At 44.0% G+C, this 21,718-nt stretch overlaps 1 protein-coding gene across 1 annotated transcript; it reads left to right on the top strand.

The window, feature by feature from the left end:
• Window positions 1-348: 348 nt before the first annotated feature.
• On the top strand, window positions 349-8,655 carry LOC123070125 (SCY1-like protein 2). Its single transcript, XM_044493148.1, has 14 exons — window positions 349-1,038; window positions 1,862-1,966; window positions 2,663-2,773; window positions 3,284-3,466; window positions 3,588-3,714; window positions 3,868-3,929; window positions 4,122-4,208; window positions 4,760-4,846; window positions 5,207-5,320; window positions 5,513-5,641; window positions 5,857-5,919; window positions 6,611-6,772; window positions 6,878-6,996; window positions 7,083-8,655. Exons 1-14 carry the CDS (start codon window positions 547-549, stop codon window positions 8,143-8,145), a joined length of 2,904 nt encoding a protein of 967 aa, XP_044349083.1. The 5' UTR covers window positions 349-546; the 3' UTR covers window positions 8,146-8,655.
• Window positions 8,656-21,718: the final 13,063 nt, after the last annotated feature.

The following is a 21,718-nucleotide window of genomic DNA, read 5'->3' on the forward strand; positions in this document are numbered from 1 at the left end:
GGGCAAGCCCATCGGGCCTAGGCCCTGTATTTTAGGGCCTGGCCTGGGTGGGCCGACAGGGCCGGGCCTGGATGGCCAGGACTACTCTCCACAATAGAGGTAGTAACTTAGATTAGTAACATTTGCATGTTATTAATCTAAGTTACTACCCATTGTGACTGGTCTAACTTGCAGAATAACCGCGTTCCTAATTTTGTTGACACTTCCACGTTTGTATAATTAATTAACTGCATGGCCAGGACTCAACCTTTCATCCTTTCAGCAAAAGGCAAACCAACGGCCCAGATCAGACAAACTTTTCCCCTTCCTCTCTTCTCCTTGCTGACGAAGCATCCTCCTCGCGGTTTCTCACAGTCACATGAGTCTCGTCCCCCAACAAAATCGATTGCAATTAGAAAATCAATTAAGAATACCCGTAAATTACCAAACACGCGCTGCCACCGACCGATCGAGCCACCGACCCCCAGAAGTTCCACCGAAATTCCCCGTCGACCACAGCAGCGGAGGGGCTCCCAGATCTCGCCGGCGCGGGCACCGGCGGACGAGATGTCGCTCAACATGAAGACGCTGCAGCAGGCGCTGGCCAAGGCGTCGGCGGTGATCGAGAAGACGGTGACCACCACGGTGCAGGAGGTCACGGGCCCGCGGCCGCTGCAGGACTACGAGCTGCTCGACCAGGCGGGCTCGGGCGGCCCGGGGCTCGCGTGGCGGATCTACACGGCGCGCCCGCGGGACGCGGCGGCATCCACGCCGTACCCCGTCGTCTCCGTTTGGGTGCTCGACAAGCGCGCGCTCTCCGAGGCGCGGGCGCGGGCCGGGCTCTCCAGGGCGGCGGAGGACGCGTTCCTCGACCTCGCACGCGCTGACGCAGCGCGCCTCGTGCGGCTGCGTCATCCGGGCGTGCTCCACGTCGTGCAGGCGCTGGACGAGACCAAGGCCGCCATGGCCATGGTCACTGAGCCGCTCTTCGCCTCCGTCTCCAACGCGCTCGGGTGCCTCGACAACGTGGGCAAGGTGCCCAAGGAACTCAAGGGCATGGTACCGACATAGCACTCACGCCTTTGTTTGATCTTCATCATTCCTGGATATCTAGCTTTGCACCTTCGCAATTAAGTGGATGCTATGGAGGCTAGAGTTTGTGAAATTGGCGATTTAGTTCAAGTATACTGGTAGTATCAGTGTGGGTATTGTTACATTACTCACTGGTAGTAACTAGTGATCAGTCACCGCCAGCAAGCAAGTTCAGGTGATCAGTGTCTGTTTTCATATAGACGAGAGTGAGAAACTGATAGTTTTGCCCAATTTGGTCCATTATTTAGCACCATGGTGAATGCCCAGTGTAATCCATGATATCGAATGTGTCATTTCAGTGTTGTATCCGCAAATTTCACCAAGTGGAATCACCTATGTTTTTAAAACTTCACAACAAGCCCTTCTTCACATTAACTTCCTTTAGTGGGTTCATTTTACTGAAATCGTGAAGTCCTGTGGCATTTCTCCAGTCTTGTTACTTCTTATGCACTATTTATAAAAATCTCGTGGCATCATTTTACCCCAGGGTGGCTCCGCCATTGACATGTGGTAGGAACATACGAGATTAACATGATTGACTTCACTAACAATAGGTTTGGGTCAGACTGTGTTGATTTCTTCTATTATAAAATTGTTAGTTTTTCAAGTGATATTTCAGGGAGTTAGATTGCTATCGAGTAAGCTTGTCAACCAATGCACTCGTAAATATCATCTGTGGTTGGGTCCTTGTAGAATTTTTCTTGCACGGAACTTGTGGGGTCAGTAGCGCATGACAATTGGTTGGTTTTCGACTCTACTATGGTTTGCTTATTTTCCGCCTGTGTTCCAGGAAATGGGGATACTGGAGATTAAACATGGATTGCTACAAGTTGCAGAGACGTTGGATTTTCTCCATAACAATGCCCATCTTGCACATCGAGCTATATCACCTGAGGTTGCAACTTAGCAGATTTCTTATGTTCACAGTTTCTGCGTGGTTTTATTTCCTGTAATTTATATATTTTGTTATGCACTCATCAGTATCCCCCGTCATTAAACTAGCTCTATTGTTCATTTGTACCATACTGTCTAGGCTGGCTGGCCATTATATCCTTCTGCTTTATACTTGCACTTAGTTACTCAGCAAAATCAGTTCAAACCTTCTCTAATGGTTAATACATATTATTGTCTTTATACTGATTATTTGCTAAATTTTCCGTTCTGACATCATGGTTGGTAGCACAGAGTTTAATAGTACCTGCAAATCATCCATCCCGTAGAAGGCTTGATTTTGTTTTCTGTTTCACGACAACTGTCCCTGGCATCAGGAGTCTCCTTTCAAAATAAACGTCTATCGAGGAAATAAAAGTAGTATCTTAATTCAGTACTTCACTTCTAAACCTCATTACTGCTTTAGAATAGGCTAAGTGGTTGTAGCCTACCATTTGTAGGGCCATGCATGGTCACTGCTAACTCTTTCTTAGATTAGTGTTCCATTTGTCTGTGCCAAAGGTAAGGTGAGGACAGTTATAAGAAACAATGGTAGCAGTTCTTAGTATATTCTACTGCCCTTGCATGCTTTTGATATTGCTGCTTATAAGCGTGTGCATGTCTAAACTTCTATGCTGTAATAACTTGGTCTCTTTTGCAGACGGTCTTTATAACTTCAAGTGGATCTTGGAAGCTTGGAGGTTTTGGTTTTGCTCTTTCTGTTGACCAAGCCACAGGTGGTTTGGCATCATCGCAGCAATTCCATTATTCGGTTAGTACTTATGACATTGTACTTCGTGAGTAATGTGCTGATTTGTTTTACCATTTTGGATATATTAACCAGTTGGCATCTTCTTTCTTTGAGCCATAACAGAGTATTTCGATAGAATTGTTTAGTATTCTCTTAAGTCCTAGCTATGTAGATTGCAATGGAGCACAGCACTAAATTGGACAGAAATTCTCTCTATTTATCTGCCATATAATTTTTCCTAGTCATGAATATATATTTTCCACATTACCCGTCAAATATGTGCTACAACTTCTGCAGTGTTGCTTAAGGTATTTGCAGATAACATGGACTTGCGTAGCTCTATAACCACTTATATGCTGCGGTCGACAGAAACTGTCATTTAATTTGGTCAGAATGGTTCTGTGAACAGCTAAACATCATTTGCGACTAAGCATATTCTTTGCACACTTGCTATTTTTTGCTGATACTTTCGCTGTGATTAGCAAAGTAAATAAGAATCATAACCTCTTTATATCCTTGATTGCTCTTTAGGACTATGATGTCGAAGATACAGCTTTACCTCTTCAACCATCTCTGAACTATACTGCACCAGAATTGGTCCGCAGTGGTGATTCTAAAGTAGGCTCTACCTGTGACATATTCAGTTTTGGATGCCTGGCTTACCACTTAGTGGCTCATAGACCACTTCTGGATTGCCATAACAATGTGAAAATGGTATGTCTTTAATCTGGCACATGCTTTGTCAAAATAGAATGTATTTAATTTGGCTCTACCTTTGACTTATGCTACGGTTGCATGTGCAGAAAATATACTGACATGTCCCCTGTTATTGCAGTATATGAATTCATTGACATATTTAACAAGTGAAGCCTTTTCTAATGTTCCTACTGATCTGGTGGCTGATTTGCGAAATATGCTATCAGTTGATGCAGCATCACGCCCTAGTGCGATGGCCTTCACAGGTAAAGTATCGGTTGTGTTTTCCTAATTTGGTGTATAAGTGCTTGTAGAATGGAGTTTCTGGATGTTGTCACTAATGGTGTTAACTGCTGACAGCACTAAAAGTAGGTTGAAATGCTTTTGATACATTACCCTTACCCTTTTCCTTCTTACAGGCTCTTCTTTCTTCCGGCATGATACAAGGTTGCGGGCTCTTCGTTTCCTTGACCATTTGCTTGTATGTATTTATGACTCCTTCCATTTCTCCTAGATAAGTTTAAACCTTTTGAGTTTCACTGCTATGTGTATCAAGCTTTCTTCTGCTTTCTTCTTTGCAACCTGAGAATCACAACTGACCAATTTAAGCTTCAGTTACTTGCTAGACTGTTAGCTGCAGATGGTTCTGATGTTTATAAAATATCCCTTTCAGGAGAGAGATAACATGCAGAAGACAGAATTTCTGAAAGCATTAACGGATATGTGGAAAGACTTTGATTCCCGAGTTCTTCGATATAAAGTATGTGCAATCCATTCTCTCTACTTTGTTTCAGTTCAGAGGAGCTGTAATTACGTATGTCCAATAAAAATCTTTACTTGCTCTTTCGTGCCTTTCTCAGATGCATGATAAAACTTTATTGCTTAAACGGCCATAAACTGCTCAAACTCTATAAAGTTTCCATTTCGTCAAGTATCCAGTGCTCAACTTTCCTTGTGGCCTGAAGCTCCGTTCAAAACGAAAGAGCTAATTTTGAGGGTGTACTTGTTTCCTGAAAAATGTTGAGGCTGCCAACAACTAAAGGTTGTAATATGATAAACAAAGAAAAAAAATGTCCACACCTCAAATTCCTGGCTTCTATGTTACAGAACTGAATTGGTTCATTCATTGGTCCATCTGAATTCCAAATTTCTTGTCCCCTATTTCAGTAAGTTTGTTAATGATGTGTGTGATTAACTTTAATTTGCACATGGTGTTCATCTGAACCTTACTTATTCAATTAAATATACATGCATTGTAATGCTCAGTTGATAGATTTTCTTTTTGATAGCTGACTCTCATTTTTTGACCAGGTTCTTCCACCTCTTTGTGCCGAGCTACGTAATATGGTCATGCAGCAGATGATTTTGCCCATGGTTCTGACAATAGCAGAATCACAGGTACTTCTCCTAAAAAAACAGTACATGATACCATCTTTTATTTATTGATTATTAGCTAACAGCAAGATGTTATGGTTAATTAATTCTAACAACTAGCACTTAGCTCAACCTTGTATCTGCTTACCTGGCTAGTTTCTTATATCTACGTACATGTGTTGTAACCTCTCTTTCTGTGGTTTAGCTCATTCTTGATTCAAAGCATGCTAACCTACCAGAATTGGATTATCCCGTATGACACCTCAATTTAAAATAGCTCTTAGTTATTGAAAGCAATGAAATTTGAAGCTATGCTATGCTGCATTTTCTTTAGTAATACCAACTTCTGAAGATCATTTTTTCTGCCCTCTTTCTGTTCTGCAGGATAAAGATGACTTTGAACTTTCAACATTGCCTGCTCTTGTTCCAGTATTTACTTCAGCATCAGGTGAAACTCTTCTTTTGCTTGTGAAGCATGCCGATCTCATTATTAGCAAGGTAATCATGTATATTTATGAAGTAAACTAATTCTGATTCTTGTTTTAGCCCTGTTAGGTTTCGCTATGATTGAATGCAATGTTTATCTTGATCCCTGAAGGATCTTTACAAACTAAAGTTTAGTGGAATCTGCCATTTGTGTTTGAGACCCCTGCCATTATTAACTTATAGTTGCTGTGTCCCCCGTTGCAGGCCACAAACGAACATTTGATATCACATATCCTTCCTATGCTGGTACGGGCTTATGATGATACTGATCCCCGTCTGCAGGAAGAAGTTTTGCGACGAACAGTAACACTGTCTCGACAACTTGACATGAAGGTTAACCTTGTTTTTTTATTTGCTAAATTGAAGAACAGCCATTGAGTTCACCATCAAGGAATTATTTTTTCTATCGATTGCTTGGATTATGTCTCTGATGATGGATGAGCTTACCAAGTTATTATATGAATAATAATCCACATTATGTGTTTATTCATTATTTTTGTGAATAATGCATCTACATTATGTATTCATGTGTTGGTTTCTTCTTGCAGCTACTGAAACAGTCTGTGCTGCCACGCGTGCATGGATTAGCTTTGAAAACTACAGTTGCTGCGGTATGCACAGCATATGATTTGATTCCAGTAATTTATCTATTAACATTAATCGGGTCAATATGCTTATGCAACAAACGACCATAATAATAACGCTCTTGATGAATGGCTAGGTTATATAAAATATTTGAGACTAAATTGCCGTCTTCATTCCTGTTTTAGCAGACACATTCGCACACGAAAAGGAAAATATAAGGATAAGGGCCATGACATAACGAAATATATGATTTTTCTTGTGTACAGTGTACTCATGCCCTTTGTCATGCATTATCTGTCTTCTGCTTCGTATCTGCTCTGTTTTTAGACATTTTACCGTCATTTATTACAATATTAACAATGCTGGTTTTCTGCTCAAATTCATGACAATGATGTGAATAGTCCTTTCTAAGTTGCTCTGGACATTATTGATTGCTGAATTAAGGTTTACCTAGCAATATATAGTGATGCAGAGTTTATATTTAGTGGTGTAGGATTGCGGGGTACCGCATCTGTTGGGCCTTAGTTTACTTCACATGATTGTTCTATATCACGACACTGTTGGGTATTGCTGAATTAAGACATACTCAATTTTTCCAAATATCTGCTGGTTGCTACTGCCTCTGAACCTCATTTTCTAGAAGGCAGCATTGTGTACCCTATATCGTTTCATAAGTGTATGTGCTTTCTTATGATCGTAAGTGCCCTGCAAATGTAGGTGCGAGTAAATGCTTTGCGCTGTTTAGGAGATCTTGTTCCATCGTTGGATAAAACAGGTATAGTAGAGATCTTGCAGACTCTTCGGCGTTGCACAGCTGTTGACCATTCTGCCCCAACCCTTATGTGCACCCTTGGAGTTGCTAATGCGATTTATAAACAGGTTACCCTTGATATGTTTGTTCACTATCGCTGAACTTCCTGCACTCCTTGCCAATTTATTTACCTTCTACCAGTACCTTATGTAACTAAATTCTCATTAATCCAGTGTGGTGTTGAGTTTGCTGCGGAGCATGTGGTTCCTCTAGTCTTCCCATTGCTCACGGCACAACACCTGAATGTACAGCAATTTGCCAAGTATATCCTATTTGTCAAGGATATCACAAGGTACCAGTTACTATATTCAATCAATCAGTTGTACTCTCTCCATGGAGCAATTAATTTATCAACTAAACTACCGTGTGCTTCTACAGCAAGATTGAAGAAAAGCGTGGCGTGACAGTTACGGATAATGGGCATACAGAGGTAAAAGTATCGCCTTCAATCTCAAATGGGATTCATTCTAAGCCAACTTCAGGAGGCCTGGGACAAACTGGACAAATGCCAGCTGCAAAGAGCACTTCTTGGGATGAAGACTGGGGCCCTACTAAGAAAACCAGTGCCCCGCCACTCTCTTTTGATTCTAGTGCTCAAACAAAGCAACCCTCAAAAGACCCTTTTGATTTCAGTACCCAAACAAACCAACCCTCGACACTTCCCTTCGATCTTAGTACTCAAACGAAGCAGCCATCGACAGTCACTCAGGTTGCAGCATCTACAATCCCGTCTGCACAACCACTTCCATCTCTGCAATCTCTTGCACCTAGTTCAGGACATCAAACTTCTGGTTCATGTGTTCCTGTTGACATTGAGTGGCCTCCTAGAATGAGCACATCATCTGACTTTAATGCACCATTCTCAGCTAACAAGGATAGTAAATCTGGAGGGCTGTCTAACGATGGGGTTGATGATGTTGATCCTTTTGCCGACTGGCCCCCCAAACCAAGCAGCGCAGCCAGCATTTCAGCAGTGGAGCGCCTGCCAAGCACAAATCAAAGTATTTCTGGGTTGAATACAGGGAACATGGGGTTTGGTGGTAGCAGTACTTCGCTTGGACAAATGAAAACAAACCAGGTGAGTTGGTCAGCGATACCAAACAATACAAATATAATGGGCATGAATTCAACTACCAGCTATTTGAACCAAGGCAACTCATCTCTGGGATATGGAAATCCGATTGGAGGACCGAGCTCAGGTCTCTCCAATGCAGCTAGTTCCATTGCAGGCCAGAGCATCAGGCAACCAAAATCTGATTTTGGTTCACTATCACAGTTATCCAGTGGCACACAGGGCCCACCCAGGCTTGCCCCTCCTCCATCTGCTGCTGTTGGAAGAGGGCGTGGTAGAAATCAAGGGCAGTCAGCCCTCTCCCGAGCATCACGGACTCCCAATTCCAATGTTTCATCAGAGCAGCCACCTTTTCTTGATTTACTGTAGCAAATACAGGAGTGTCCATGTTCTTCGTTCTGCAAACGGCACTGGATAGCTCACATCGTTCAAGCCTTGTATATGATGAGCATTACACTTTCCTGAAACATGGGTCAGTGGAAACTGGGTTGCCTTTGTTGTTAGCCCCAAGGAAGCTGCTTCAGGAAAGGGCCTTCCTGTGGTTAGAGAATGTATTCTTGCTTAGGGTTTTCTCGATTTCAGCACTGAGGCCGTCTTTGGGGTGGTGAGGCAGCATTAATTTTATTTGTGTATATCTTTGTCCAGGCTCTGCTGTAATGTCTAGAGTTCACAAATGGTTGTGGTGATGTGAAATTTTGAATGTTGAGAATGTACCACCAGAATCCGATGGGCCTCGTGAAGGTGGAAACCTACACAATTCATTTATGCCGGGAAGGGCCCATGTCGTGTAATTGCCAAATTTGGGCCCATCTGTAACTCTGCCTGGAAAATGTGGGTGGAAACACTTGTTAAATGCTCCACTAGTTTCTTGTATTGTGATTATTACTGTCAAAGTGAATATGCTTATTTTCGCACATTGCCATCAAAGTGAACATGCTTATTTTGCACTTCAGTTCCCAACTAATTCCGCTTTGTTTAGAAATGTATCCTTGCCATGCCCAACCAAAAATGTTAGAGCATCTACAGCTGGACCGGGCAAATCCGGTCCCCTATACATTTGCAGACGTGTCCATGGACCATGACAACTAGATCATCTAACCATGACAACTAGATCATCTAACCCCATTGAATGAAAAAAATGAAATTTGATTTTCAGGAAAATTTTGGGTCATACCTCAAAAGTCTGCTTCCACAACAATGTCAAGCAAATCCTCAAATCCATACTAATGTCATGCAACGTTAAACTCAAGCACGTAGTTCAACGCACATATATCATAGGAAGTTCATACATGTCATCCGACTACCAAAATGGTGAAGTATCGAGCGAAAACGGCCATTCAGTGAAAACTATCCTTGTACGCCTTTGGATCACGAATGTATGGTATAGATCAGAGGTGGGAATCCCACCAACCACTTAACCACACTTTTTCTGAAAACACCTTGTCCGTACGTGCTAGCCTGGTAAGGGTTCAGAAAAAAAAAACAGATCGTGTTCAATCTGTGCCGCCATGGAGCCTCGTCCCGCGCCGATCGCCATGTGCGCTGGCCCTCGGGCGGACGTGTGCCCTAGCTCTCCAACGGCCCCATCCTTGAGCACTCTTCCTCGCCCTCCAACTGTTCCGTCCAGGAGCGCTCGCCCTCCGCCGACGGTGACCCCCCACCTTTCACCGGCCCTGACCATGATTCAGATGCTCGAATGTTAATTGATAACCTTTGGAAGGGGAAGAAAATCTACCAAGGGTTCTTCTTGAGTATGTTCTTGGTGATGAAAATCGGCTGACACATGTATTTTACTAGGAGATTATCATTTGCTAGGATTATGATGCAGTCCTGAATGACAACTTAGATGGCCTTGTATCTCTGAATATTTGTACTGACGCTCATTGGTACTTGTGCTGACATTTTGCTAGGAGACTATCATTTTATCTGTGAATATTTGTACTCTAGCTCATGTTTTGGGTGAATTTTAGATGGCCTTGTATCTCTGAATATTTGTACTGAAGCTCATGTGTTGGATGTATTTTAGATGGCCTTGTATCTCTAAATGTTTGTACTGAAGCTCATGGACACTTGTGTCAATATTTTATCAGGAGATTATAATTTTATCTCTGGATATTTGTACTAAAGCTCACTTGTTTGATGCATTTTAGATGGCCTTGAATATATGTGCAAGAATATTGTTTCTCATGGCAAACTGTTTCTTTTTACTAGCTAGAATTAGACAGGGGTAATAAGGCACAAGAGGTTAATTGATTAGTGTCAATTCCCGTTTACTGTAGCTGATGGATTAGTCAACTCAGAATTTAGCAATACGGAAGATGTTAACCACCAGTACATACATGGCATGTCACTGAATTCTAGCTGTCTGAATATTATCTCATGAATTTCAGTTATCACCGAGTACCAACATGCTTGGCATGAGTGGGTGTACAAATATACATAGATAACATCAGCACACGAATTTTTCAGTACACCGGCACTATGAATCAGGGTGTCAGTGAAGAATGAGCATGGATGTAAAAGAAGGAAAATCCTTTTATGTTATCCATGTCACTGAAATGTCAGAAAATATTTCTTGTACATCCACATGCATTCAAGTATTTTCTGTAGATCCACACTAATTCACATGCAGCAAAAGAACTACGGAGTAGGATTTATCTGCTCATCCACATTCACATGGAGCAGTTTTGAAGGGCAAGCAAGCCCCTGGGTCGCCGTTGCATGGATGCAGCGGCACGGGCCCACGTCAGCTCGCTCCGTCCGTCCCTCGTGTGGGGGCAGCGCCGGGTCGCCGTCGCATGGATGCAGCACTGCGGCCGCTTGGTCTCCCTCGCGTGTTTGTGAATCGCCGGGTCGCTAAGGTCGCCGCCGCGCGGAGGCATCACCATGGCCGTTGGGTCGTCGTTGCGTGAGCGAGCGCCGCGGCGGCCTCCAAGTCGCCGTCGCTAGGAGAACGGTGCTGCAGTCAATCGCCGTTGAATCGACGTGGCCTCCGGATCGCCCTCGCGGTTGGAGAAAAAGTAGGAAGGGGATAATTCCCCCAAAAAAATTCTTGAGCTACTTATTGTTAGTATAGAGGGTTCTCGGAAAAAGTGTGGTTAAGTGGCTGGTGGGATTCCCACCTCCGATCTGTACCATACGATCTGAAGGCCTACGCGGATAGTTTTCAAGTTTCACTGAACAGGCGTTTTCACTCGATACTTCGCCTACCAAAAATTAACATGTTCTACTAGTTATGAATGATACAACAATGGATGAATTTCACCCATGGCCGCCTTTGCCCTTGCCTTTGCTCTTGCCATCTTTGTTGCAGAAGTAGTTGTCAAAGGCACAATATGGATTGAGTCAGATCTACTCTTGCTGGAGTTGTCCGATCCATCACCGGCCTCCTACTCTTTTGGGGCAGTTCGAAGAGGGAATAGACCGCCCGATTTTGATCCTTTGCAAGTGCACGTGCAATCTGGGCTTGCCGTTTCGTGATGATGCGGGCACGAAGGGCTTCCTCGTGCCTGCCCAAGGTGGCATGCGACTCGGCCTGCGCGGCTTGCCACGCCCTCGTTCTCGTACGGTGGGCATGCTGGTGCTCCACAGGTGTTGGGTTGTGCCGCGTGCTGGTGTTGATCTCGGACTCGGAGTCCTCTGCCGCGGGGATGAGGCGCCATCACATGGGCTGTGTCGCCAACACGGGGATGTCGTTCCAGCGCCATGGTACCTCTAGCCAATGGTCAGCACGTCTGGCTCTGCCGCGGTAACGTGCCTCAAGCCATCGATGCCGCTGGATCCAAGTGTAATTTGCATAGGAAACCTGTCGGAGCGAGTCCAACTGCGGAGCTGGGATTTACTCCGAGGACAAGCGGAGAGCTAGCCGGACGACCAACTCCTCATTCCCGCATGGAATGAGGTCCCAGTCAATGGATCCGGAGATCTTTGATTCGGATCCACCGCGTGCCATGTCGGAGAGGAGCTTGGGAGCGGATTGTGAAAGTGAAGTGAAGTGTTTAGGGTTTGGTCCATGATGCAGATAGGGATGAATATTGATGGGGTCGGGTAGGTCACGTGGGCCGGATCTAACGCATCGGACGTGCCAGAATGTCCTTATATCTGCTCCACATATGACCTGGACATGAGGGATGTCGGTCAACATGGACGTTTGGGTTAAATTTGCCAGGTCCGGTTGAGTGACAATTTACTTTAGTAGCCGAGGCCGCCCGGACTTCAGGAGGACATAGGACCTCGGGTTGTAGATCCTCTTGCAACCCTAACTAGCTGTTGTGCCCTTAAGGAGAGCGCCTTGTATTTGTATTCTATGCACCCTTTTGCAACAATGTAAAATATTGGTTGTCTTGGTTGGCATGGCAGGAGTATTTCGGTTCCATTTCTGCCTGCCACTTGGAAGAGCACCATGCAAGTTCAGACGATTGTCTGTTGGGAAGCAAGCACCGTCCGGTCCCGTCAGGGGACAGGAGAGCTCAAGTTTTCCGTGTTGTTGCAGTAGTCAGTTGCATACACGTACAATGCATTCATGGGCCGCGACCTGCGAGGCAAGGAATACTTTGCACAGTACGCACGCGACGCACAAAAACAGGAGGCTACAAAGGGGATGGATGCAACGACGGGGGCATTCGATTCCTGGGTGGACATGTACCCAAATCTATATGTTTCTACTAGAGGATACCTCGCTCGTTGCGGCGGAAACTGGTTGCAATATATTCCAATGAGATTTTATTGTGTAGAACATAAATATTTAGATTAATAATATCATCTAATTATTCTATATTGTAAAACATTTTTTCCGTACATGATTGTGCATTGAGGTAGAATTTTTCCATGCAAGCATGCTTGCATTGCTAGTTGGGTGGAGCATGCAATTAAGAAAAATTGAAAAAATAATTGATGAGGCGGCATGTGTGGTGATGTGGCATATGTGCGTCTTGAGATAAATACGATAGTGCGGATCACATATGTATATACTCCCTCCGTCCTTAAAAGAGTGTACTTTCCAACTTTGTTGGAGGGCCAAACTATCTCAAAGCTTGACCGAGTTTGTCCAAAAATACATTAATGTAAACCAAATAGGTATATGATGAAAATATATTTTATCATGAATCCAATGCTATAAATTTGATGGCATAAATGTTGGTGTATTTTTGCATAAATAAAGTCAAACATACAAAAGGTTGACTTTCCAATAAAATTAAAAGTACACTCTTTGAAGGACGGAGGGAGTATAGGATATGTACTCCCTCTCTTCCGATTTAGAGAGATCATCAACCAATGTAGATTGTGAGTGGATGACACGACTTTTGTGGATACAACACTATCCAGTGAAATGTTCCTCACTTGTTCAACTCTTGAAGCAATTATTGCATTATCCTTCCTCTCATTGGACTTGCACACGATGCATGTAATTTCTTTTTCAAAGATCCAGCAAATTGCTGGCATTCATATATTAAGCAGGAAGCAACGGGAAAAATGTTAAACAGGGGGTGATCCTAAGATCAAAGGAAAAAATTTAGGAGGGAAAAGGCACAGAAGGCCGTTCATCTATGCAATACAACTTAGCCGATCCCTGCTAGTGGCTCTGCAAACGGTTGCTATAGGCATTTGGCACCTTCTTGACGCCACAACTTGATGTTTCGCCTTGCCGCCACTAGAACATCCTTCCTCTGGGCCACTTTGCCTCTGAATGTGCACTGGTGCTGCTCCAACCAGATTTCCGAAAGCATGAGAGTGACAATTGTCGTGATTCCCTTCCGGTTTGCCGTCACGGTGTTACTAATGATCCTCTCGACGATGTCCATTGAGTGGTTGAGGGAGGAACATAGGAGAGGGTGCACGGCTTGGCAGCCGTTCCACGTAGCCACCTTCTCCCAGATAGCCCTGAACAACTCACATTACCAGAATAAGTGAATTGAGCTTTCTAATTGTCTGAAGCAGAGCTGGCAGAAGTATTGGTTCTCCCATCCCCGTCTCTGCAGCATGTCGTTACACCACAGACGGTCTAGATGCAGCAACCACGCGAAGATCTTGAGACGTCCGAGAGACCAGGCACTCCAGAGAAGACATCCGAGAGCCCAGGCACTCCAGAGAATCGCCTTGAAAGGGGTCTTGATAGATCCTTGGAATTAGGCTTGATACGCTGATGACGCACTGTACTCCCCATTTTCCGTGAGCTTCCACTTAACCTCATCAGGTTGGCCCAGCCGGATTCACGCTCTGGAGGATCTTATCGATCTCTCCAAGCTCAAGAACTCCTGGAGCATGGGGTTTATGTTACCATGCGATAGGTCCTTGATCCAAATGTTGTCCCGCAGCGCCGCCTTTACAGTCTTGTTTTTCCTTCTGGAGTGTTTGAACAGGCGCGGGAAGGAAGTCTTGAAGGGTTAAGCGTTGGCCCAGGCACAACCCCAGAAGGTGGTCGTGCGTCCGTCCCCAATGGTGATCGTTGTCATTGCGCTGAACGCAGCCTTGTCTCTGTCATCACATGGTACTTCCATCCCCACCCACGGTCGATCTGGGTTCTTCCAAGAGTGCCATAGCCATCACAACCTTAGTGCCCTACTGAATTTCCCAAGGTTGAGAATGCCAAGCATGCCGTAATCTGTCAGTGAGAAAATTTGGACCAATTAACCTTGCACTTTTCGCCTGACAGTTCCTCGTCCTGCGCCCATAGGAATTTTCAACGGGATTTGTACACCTCCTTGAGGAATTTTTAGGTATCCGCAGCATTGTGATTGCAAACGTTGGCAGTGAGCTTAGGACTGCTCTGACGATAACCCTCTTGGCAGCGATGGACATCAGTTTTCCTTTCCATCCGGCAAGCTGAGCTTGAATCCTGTCCAGAATAAACTGCAGATGGACTAATCTGAGCCGCTTGATGGTGAATGGTAGGCCTAGGTATGTGAGGGGGAAGTTTGTGTGTTGACCGCCAAAACTCTGTAGAACCTGTTCCATATTGATATCAGAGCACCTGATCGGTGTGGCCATCGGCTTCTAGAGGTTAATTATCAATCATGTGGCTTCCCCAAAGCTGTGTACAATTTGCATGAGTGCTTCAATCTCGTCCTTGATCGGATTTGCAAAGATGACCGCATCATCCGCGTATAGGCTCACCCTCAGCTTAGTTTCTCTGCCCGACAACGGTTGGAGCAGACCTTGGTCGCCAGCAACTTGTAGCAGCCGGTGTAGGGGGGGGGGATCAATGGCAATGATGAACAACAGAGGGGCTAGGGGATCGCCCTGCCTCAATCCTTTGCGGTGCCAGACAGGCAACCCAGGTATACAATTAAGCATGAAGGAGGAGTATGAGGTGGATAGTAGCAGCGTCACCCAGCCCCACCAACGGGAGATTGAGCCCAACTGTTGCATGAGCTCAATCAGATAGGTCTAGGATATACTGTCAAAAGCCCTGGTGATGTCAAGTTTCAGCAGCACTTCCAGTGTGTTCATCCTGTGCAGTGACCCGACTCCATTCTGAACATACATAAAACTGTCTTGAATGCATTTTTACTTCATGAAGGCTGTTTGGGCAGGTGAAATAATCAGGTGGATGATCTTTGACAGGGGGATGGATAGCACTTTTGCAATGAGCTTGGCTATGGAGTGGATGAGGCTAATGGGGCGAAAATCTGATATTTTCAAAGCCCCGTCCTTCTTCGGCAATAAGGCAACAAGAACAGAATTGAAGTCACGGAGGTTTTGGCCAGCACAATAGTAGAATTGGTTGAAGGCAAGCGTAACATCTTCCTTGATTGTTGCCCAGCAGGATCTATAGAACACCCCATGGAAGCCGTCCAGACCCGGCGCCCTATCCATCGGCGAATCCTTGACCGCCTCCCATACCTCCTCCACTGTGAATGGGTTATCGAGGCTGGCGTTTGGGACGGTCGGCATTTGCAGCTGTTGCCAATTGAGAGTAATGAAGGAAATATGCCCTACAAGCAATAATAAAGTTATTATTTATTTCCTTATTTCATGATAAATGTTTATTATTCATGCTAGAATTGTATTAACGGGAAACTTAGTACATGTGTGAATACATACACAAAACAAAGTGTCCCTAGTATGCCTCTACTTGACTAGCTCGTTTATCAAAGATGGTTATGTTTCCTAACCATAGACATGTGTTGTCATTTGATGAACGGGATCACATCATTAGGATAATGATGTGATGGACAAGACACATTTGTTAGCTTAGCATCATGATCGTTACAGTTTCATTGCTACTGCTTTCTTCATGACTTATACATGTTCCTCAGAGTATGAGATTATGCAACTCCCGAATACCAGAGGAACACCTTGTGTGATCTCAAACGTCACAACGTAACTGTGTGATTATAAAGATGCTCTACAGGTGTCTCCGAAGGTGTTTTTTGGGTTGGCATAGATCGAGATTAGGATTTGTCACTCCGTGTATCGGAGAGGTATCTCTGGGCCCTCTCGGTAATGCACATCACTATAAGCCTTGCAAGCAATGTGACTAATGAGTTAGTTGCCGGATGATGCATTACGGAACGAGTAAAGAGACTTGCCAGTAACGAGATTGAACTAGGTATGATGATACCGACGATCGAATCTCGGGCAAGTAACATACCGATGACAAAGGGAACAACGTATGTTGTTATGCCGTTTGACCGATAAAGATTCGTAGAATATGTGGGAGCCAATAAGAGCATCCAGGTTCTGCTATTGGTTATTGACCGAAGATATGTCTTGGTCATGTCTACATAGTTCTCGAAACCATAGGGTCTGCACGCTTAACGTTCGATGACGATATGTATTATGAGTTATGTGTTTTGATGACCGAAGTTTGTTTGGAGTCCCGGATGAGATCACGGACGTGGCGAGGAGTCTCAAAATGGTCGAGACGTAAAGATCGATATATTGGAAGGCTATATTTGGACATCGGAAAGGTTCCGAGTGATTCGGGAATTTTTCGGAGTACCACGGAGTTACGGGAATTCACCGGGAAAAGTAATGGGCCTTATTGGGCTTTAGTGGAGAGAGGCGATAAGGGCCAAGAGGTGGCACGCCCCCCCCCCTGCCCAAACCGAATTGTACAAGGGGTGGGGGCGCAGCCCCCCTTTCCTTCTCCCTCTCCCTCTCTTTCCTTCTCTCCTACTCCGAATAGGAAAGGGAATCCTACTAGGACTTTGGAGTCCTAGTAGGACTCCCTATGCTTGGCGCACCCCCTAGGCTGGCCGACTCCTCCCTCTCTCCTTTATATACGGGGGGAGGGGAGCACCCCAAGGAGACACAAGTTTCTCTCCCAACCGTGTGCGGTGCCCCCCTCCACAGTTACACACCTCGATCATACCATCGTAGTGCTTAGGCAAAGCCCTGCGCTGGTAGCATCATCACCACTGTCGCCACGCCGTCGTGCTGACGGAACTCACCCTCGTCCTCAACTGGATTAAGAGTACGAGGGACATCATCGAGCTGAACGTGTGCTGAACGCGGAGATGTCGTATGTTCGGTACTTGGATCGGTTGGATCACGAAGACGTTCGACTACATCAACCGCGTTATTGAAACGCTTCCGCTGTCGGTCTACGAGGGTACGTGGACACACTCTCCCCTCTCGTTGCTATGCATCTCCTAGATAGATCTTGCGTGATCGTCAGATTTTTTTTTGAAATTACCGCGTTCCCCAATAGTGGCATCCGAGCCAGGTCTATGAGTAGATGTTATATGCACGAGTAGAACACAAGTGAGTTGTGGGCGATAGTAGTCATACTGCTTACCACCAAGGTCTTACTTTGATTCGGCGGTATTGTTGGATGAAGCGGCCCGAACCAACATTACATGATCGTGTTCATGAGACTGGTTCTACCGACGTGCTTTTGCACAAAGGTGGCTGGCGGGTGTTTGTTTCTCCAACTTTAGTTGAATCGAGTTTGACTACGGCCGGTCCTTGTTGAAGGTTAAAACAACACACTTGACGAAAAATCGTTGTGGTTTCATGCGTAGGTAAATACGGTTCTTGCTAGAAGCCCGTAGCAGCCACGTAAAACTTGCAACAACAAAGTCGAGGACGTCTAACTTGTTTTTGCAGGGCTTGCTGTGATGTGATATGGTCAAGGCATGATGTGATATAAATTGTTGTATGAGATGATCATGTTTTGTAACAAATTTATCGGCAACTGGCGGGAGCCATATGGTTGTCGCTTTATTGTATGAAATGCAATCGCCATGTAATTGTTTTACTTTATCACTAAGCGGTAGCGATAGTCGTAGAAGCAATAGTTGGTGAGACAACAACGATGCTACGATGGAGATCAAGGTGCTGCGCCGGTGACGATGGAGATCATGACGATGCTTCGGTGATGGAGATCATGAGCACAAGATGGTGATGGACATATCATGTCACATATTTTGATTGCATGTGATGTTTATCTTTTATGCATCTTATTTTGCTTAGTACGGCGGTAGCATTATAAGATAATCCCTTACTAAATTTCAAGGTATATGCGTTCTCCCTGAGTATGCACCGTTGCTATAGTTCTTCGTGCCGAGACACCACGTGATGATCGGGTGTGATAAGCTCTACGTTCACATACAACGGGTGCAAGCCAATTTTGCACACGTAGAATACTCGGGTTAAACTTGACGAGCCTAGCATATGCAGATATGGCCTCGGAACACTGGAGACTGAAAGGTCGAGCGTGAACCGTATAGTAGATATGATCAACATAGTGATGTTCACCATTGAAAACCACTCCATCTCATGTGATGATCGGACATGGTTTAGTTGATTTGGATCACGTGATCATTTAGATGACTAGAGGTATGTCTATCTAAGTGGGAGTTCTTAGGTAATACGATTAATTGAACTTTAATTTATCATGAACTTAGTCCTGATAGTATTTTGCAAATTATGTTGTAGATCAATATCTCACGTTGTAGATTCCCTATGTTTTTTATATGTTCCTAGAGAAAACTAAGTTGAAAGATGATAGTAGCAATGATGCAGACTGGGTCCGTGATCTGAGGTTTATCCTCATTGCTGCACAGAAGAATTATGTCCTTGATGCATGATACGTCTTCAACGTATCTATAATTTTTGATTGTTCCATGCTATTATATTACCCCTTTTGGATGTTTATGTGCTTTATTTTACACATTTATATCATTTTTGGGACTAACCTACTAACCAGAGGCCCAGCCCGTATTGCTGTTTTTTGCCTATTTCAGTATTTCAAAGAAAAGGAATATCAAACGGAGTCCAAACGGAATGAAACCTTCGGGAGCGTGATTTTTGGAACGAACGTGATCCAGAGGACTTGGAGTGCAAGTCAAGAAGCAGCCGAGGCGGCCACGAGAGGGTAGGGCGCGCCCACCCCTACAAGGTGCGCCCCCTGTCTCATGGGCCCCTCGGGCGGCCACCGACGTACTTCTTCCTCCTATATAAGCCTACGTACCCCGAAAACATCCAGGGAGCCAACAAAATACAATTTCCACCGCCGTAACCTTCTGTATCCGCGAGATCCCATCTTGGAGCCTTCGTCGGTGCTCTGCCGGAGGGGGAATCGACCACAGAGGGCTTCTACATCAACACCATAGCCTCTCCAATGAGTTGTGAGTAGTTTACCACAGACCCTCGGGTCCATAGTTATTAGCTAGATGGCTTCTTCTCTCTTTTTGGATCTCAATACAATGTTCTCCCCCTCTCTTGTGGAGATCTATTCGATGTAAACTCTTTTTGCGGTGTGTTTGTCGAGATCCGATGAATTGTGGGTTTATGATCAAGTTTATCTATGAGAAATATTTGAATCTCCTCTGAATTATTTTATGTATGATTGAGTTATCTTTGCAAGTCTCTTCAAATTATCAGTTTGGTTTGGCCTACTAGATTGATCTTTCTTGCCATGGGAGAAGTGCTTAGCTTTGGGTTCAATCTTGCGGTGTCCTTACCCAGTGACAGCAGGGGTTGCAAGGCACATATTGTATTGTTGTCATCGAGGATAAAAAGATGGGGTTTATATCATATTGCTTGAGTTTATCCCTCTACATCATGTCATCTTGCTTAATGCGTTACTCTGTTCTTTATGAACTTAATACTCTAGATGTAGGCAGGAGTCGGTCGATGTGTGGAGTAATAGTGGTAGATGCATGCAGGAGTCGGTCTACTTGTTGCGGACATGATGCCTATATACATGATCATGCCTAGATAATCTCATAATTATTCGCTTTTCTATCAATTGCTCGACAGTAATTTTTTCACCCACCGTAATACTTATGCTATCTTGAGAGAAGCCTCTAGTGAAACCTATGCCCCCCGGGTCTATCTCTTATCATATTTGCTTTCAATCTACTTTTATTTGCATCTATATTATAAAATACCAAAAATATATTTATCTTATCATACTATCTATATTTGATCTCTCTTTCACAAGTGGCCATGAAGGGATTGACAACCCCTTTATTGCGTTGGTTGCGAGTTCTTTGTTTGTTTGTGTAGGTGTGTGGGACTTTTGAGGAGCCTCCTACTGGATTGATACCTTGGTTCTCAAAAACTGAGGGAAATACTTACGCTACTATTGCTGCATCACCCTTTCCTCTTCAAGGAAAACCAACGCAAGCTCAAGACGTAGCAAGAAGGATTTCTTGCGCCGTTGCCGGGGAGGTCTTTGCTCAAGTCAAGCCATACCAAGTACCCATCACAAACCCATCTCCCTCGCATTTACATTATTTGCCATTTGCCTCTCGTTTTCCTCTCCCCCACTTCACCCTTGCCGTTTTATTTGCCCTCTCTTTCCCAATCTTTTCCTCTCTTTTCCGTTTGCCTTCCCGTTGCCCTGGCTGAATCAAAAAGAACTAAGGGCCCCTTCCTAGGTCCTGGTACCTTGGATAACCTCTCTATCCTCTCTAAGCTCATAAATAATGATGCTACAGAAAGACACACCGGGGTCACCAATGAGAGCTTGAATAATTTTGATGAGGATGACTCTGGAATTTTTCTTTATTTACTTGATGAGTCTTTAAAAGATGCTTGGGATAGGTTATTAAGGATTCGGGCTAGCTATGTGCCAAAATATCAAATCGTAGTCTACTTAAAAAGTTTCTATGTTGGCTTGCCCGCTTCTTTCAAACAAGTTTTAGGTTCTATTTTTGAATAAGGTTTTATTGAAGGGGATGCTATAGATACTTATGAAAAAATTAAAACCATATTTAGGCACCCTATGAATGATAAGGTTGAATCAACTACTCTCGTGTGCTTTTATCAAAATGAAATTATCAAAGAGATGAAGTCTAGCCTAGATGCAAATTTCCGTAATGTGCTTAATCTTACTTCATCCATTAATGGCAATGTGCTTACCCTAAATAGAAGAATGAATGCCATTGAAAGGAGAGCTTCTTCCTCCTTTCCGAGTGCCAAAGATGGCACTACTTAGATCTATCTTCGCTTTTATGCCTAGCTAGGGGCGTTAAACGATAGCGCTAGTTGGGAGGCAACCCAATTTTCTTTGAGTTTTTGTTTTTGTTCCTGTTTAGTAATAAATATTGCATCTACCTTCTGTTTACATGTGTTTTTATCTTTTAATTAGTGTTTGTGCCAAGTGGAACCTATAGGATAACCTATGATGATAGTTGATTTGATTCTGCTGAAAAACAGAAACTTTGCACGCACGAAATTAGTTTTGTTAAATCACAGAAACGTGATTTTGCGTTGATTCTTTTTTCTGCTGATCAATAGACAAATTTTCCAGGACTTCATATTTTGGTAGGATTTTTAAATTTTCAGAAGTTTGCGTTAGTTACAGATTGCTACATACTGTTTTGTTTTTGACAGATTCTGTTTTTCGTGTGTTGTTTGCTTATTTTGATGCATCTATGGCTAGTAAAATAGTTTATAAACCATAGAGAAGTTGGAATAAAGTAGGTTTAACACCAAAATAAATAAAGAATGAGTTCATTACAGTACCTTATGTGGTGGTTTTGTT

This window comes from Triticum aestivum, chromosome 3B (assembly GCF_018294505.1).
Source record: "Triticum aestivum cultivar Chinese Spring chromosome 3B, IWGSC CS RefSeq v2.1, whole genome shotgun sequence".
NCBI classification, from domain to species: Eukaryota; Viridiplantae; Streptophyta; class Magnoliopsida; order Poales; family Poaceae; genus Triticum; species Triticum aestivum.

Bases quoted from the DNA above. Each gene is read 5' to 3' on its own strand.
- LOC123070125 (XM_044493148.1), top strand. From the start codon at position 547: ATGTCGCTCAACATGAAGACGCTGCAGCAGGCGCTGGCCAAGGCGTCG. The intron at 2,774-3,283 runs GTTAGTACTTAT...ATTGCTCTTTAG, and splicing joins CGCAGCAATTCCATTATTCG to GACTATGATGTCGAAGATAC. The intron at 6,997-7,082 runs GTACCAGTTACT...GTGCTTCTACAG, and splicing joins TTTGTCAAGGATATCACAAG to CAAGATTGAAGAAAAGCGTG.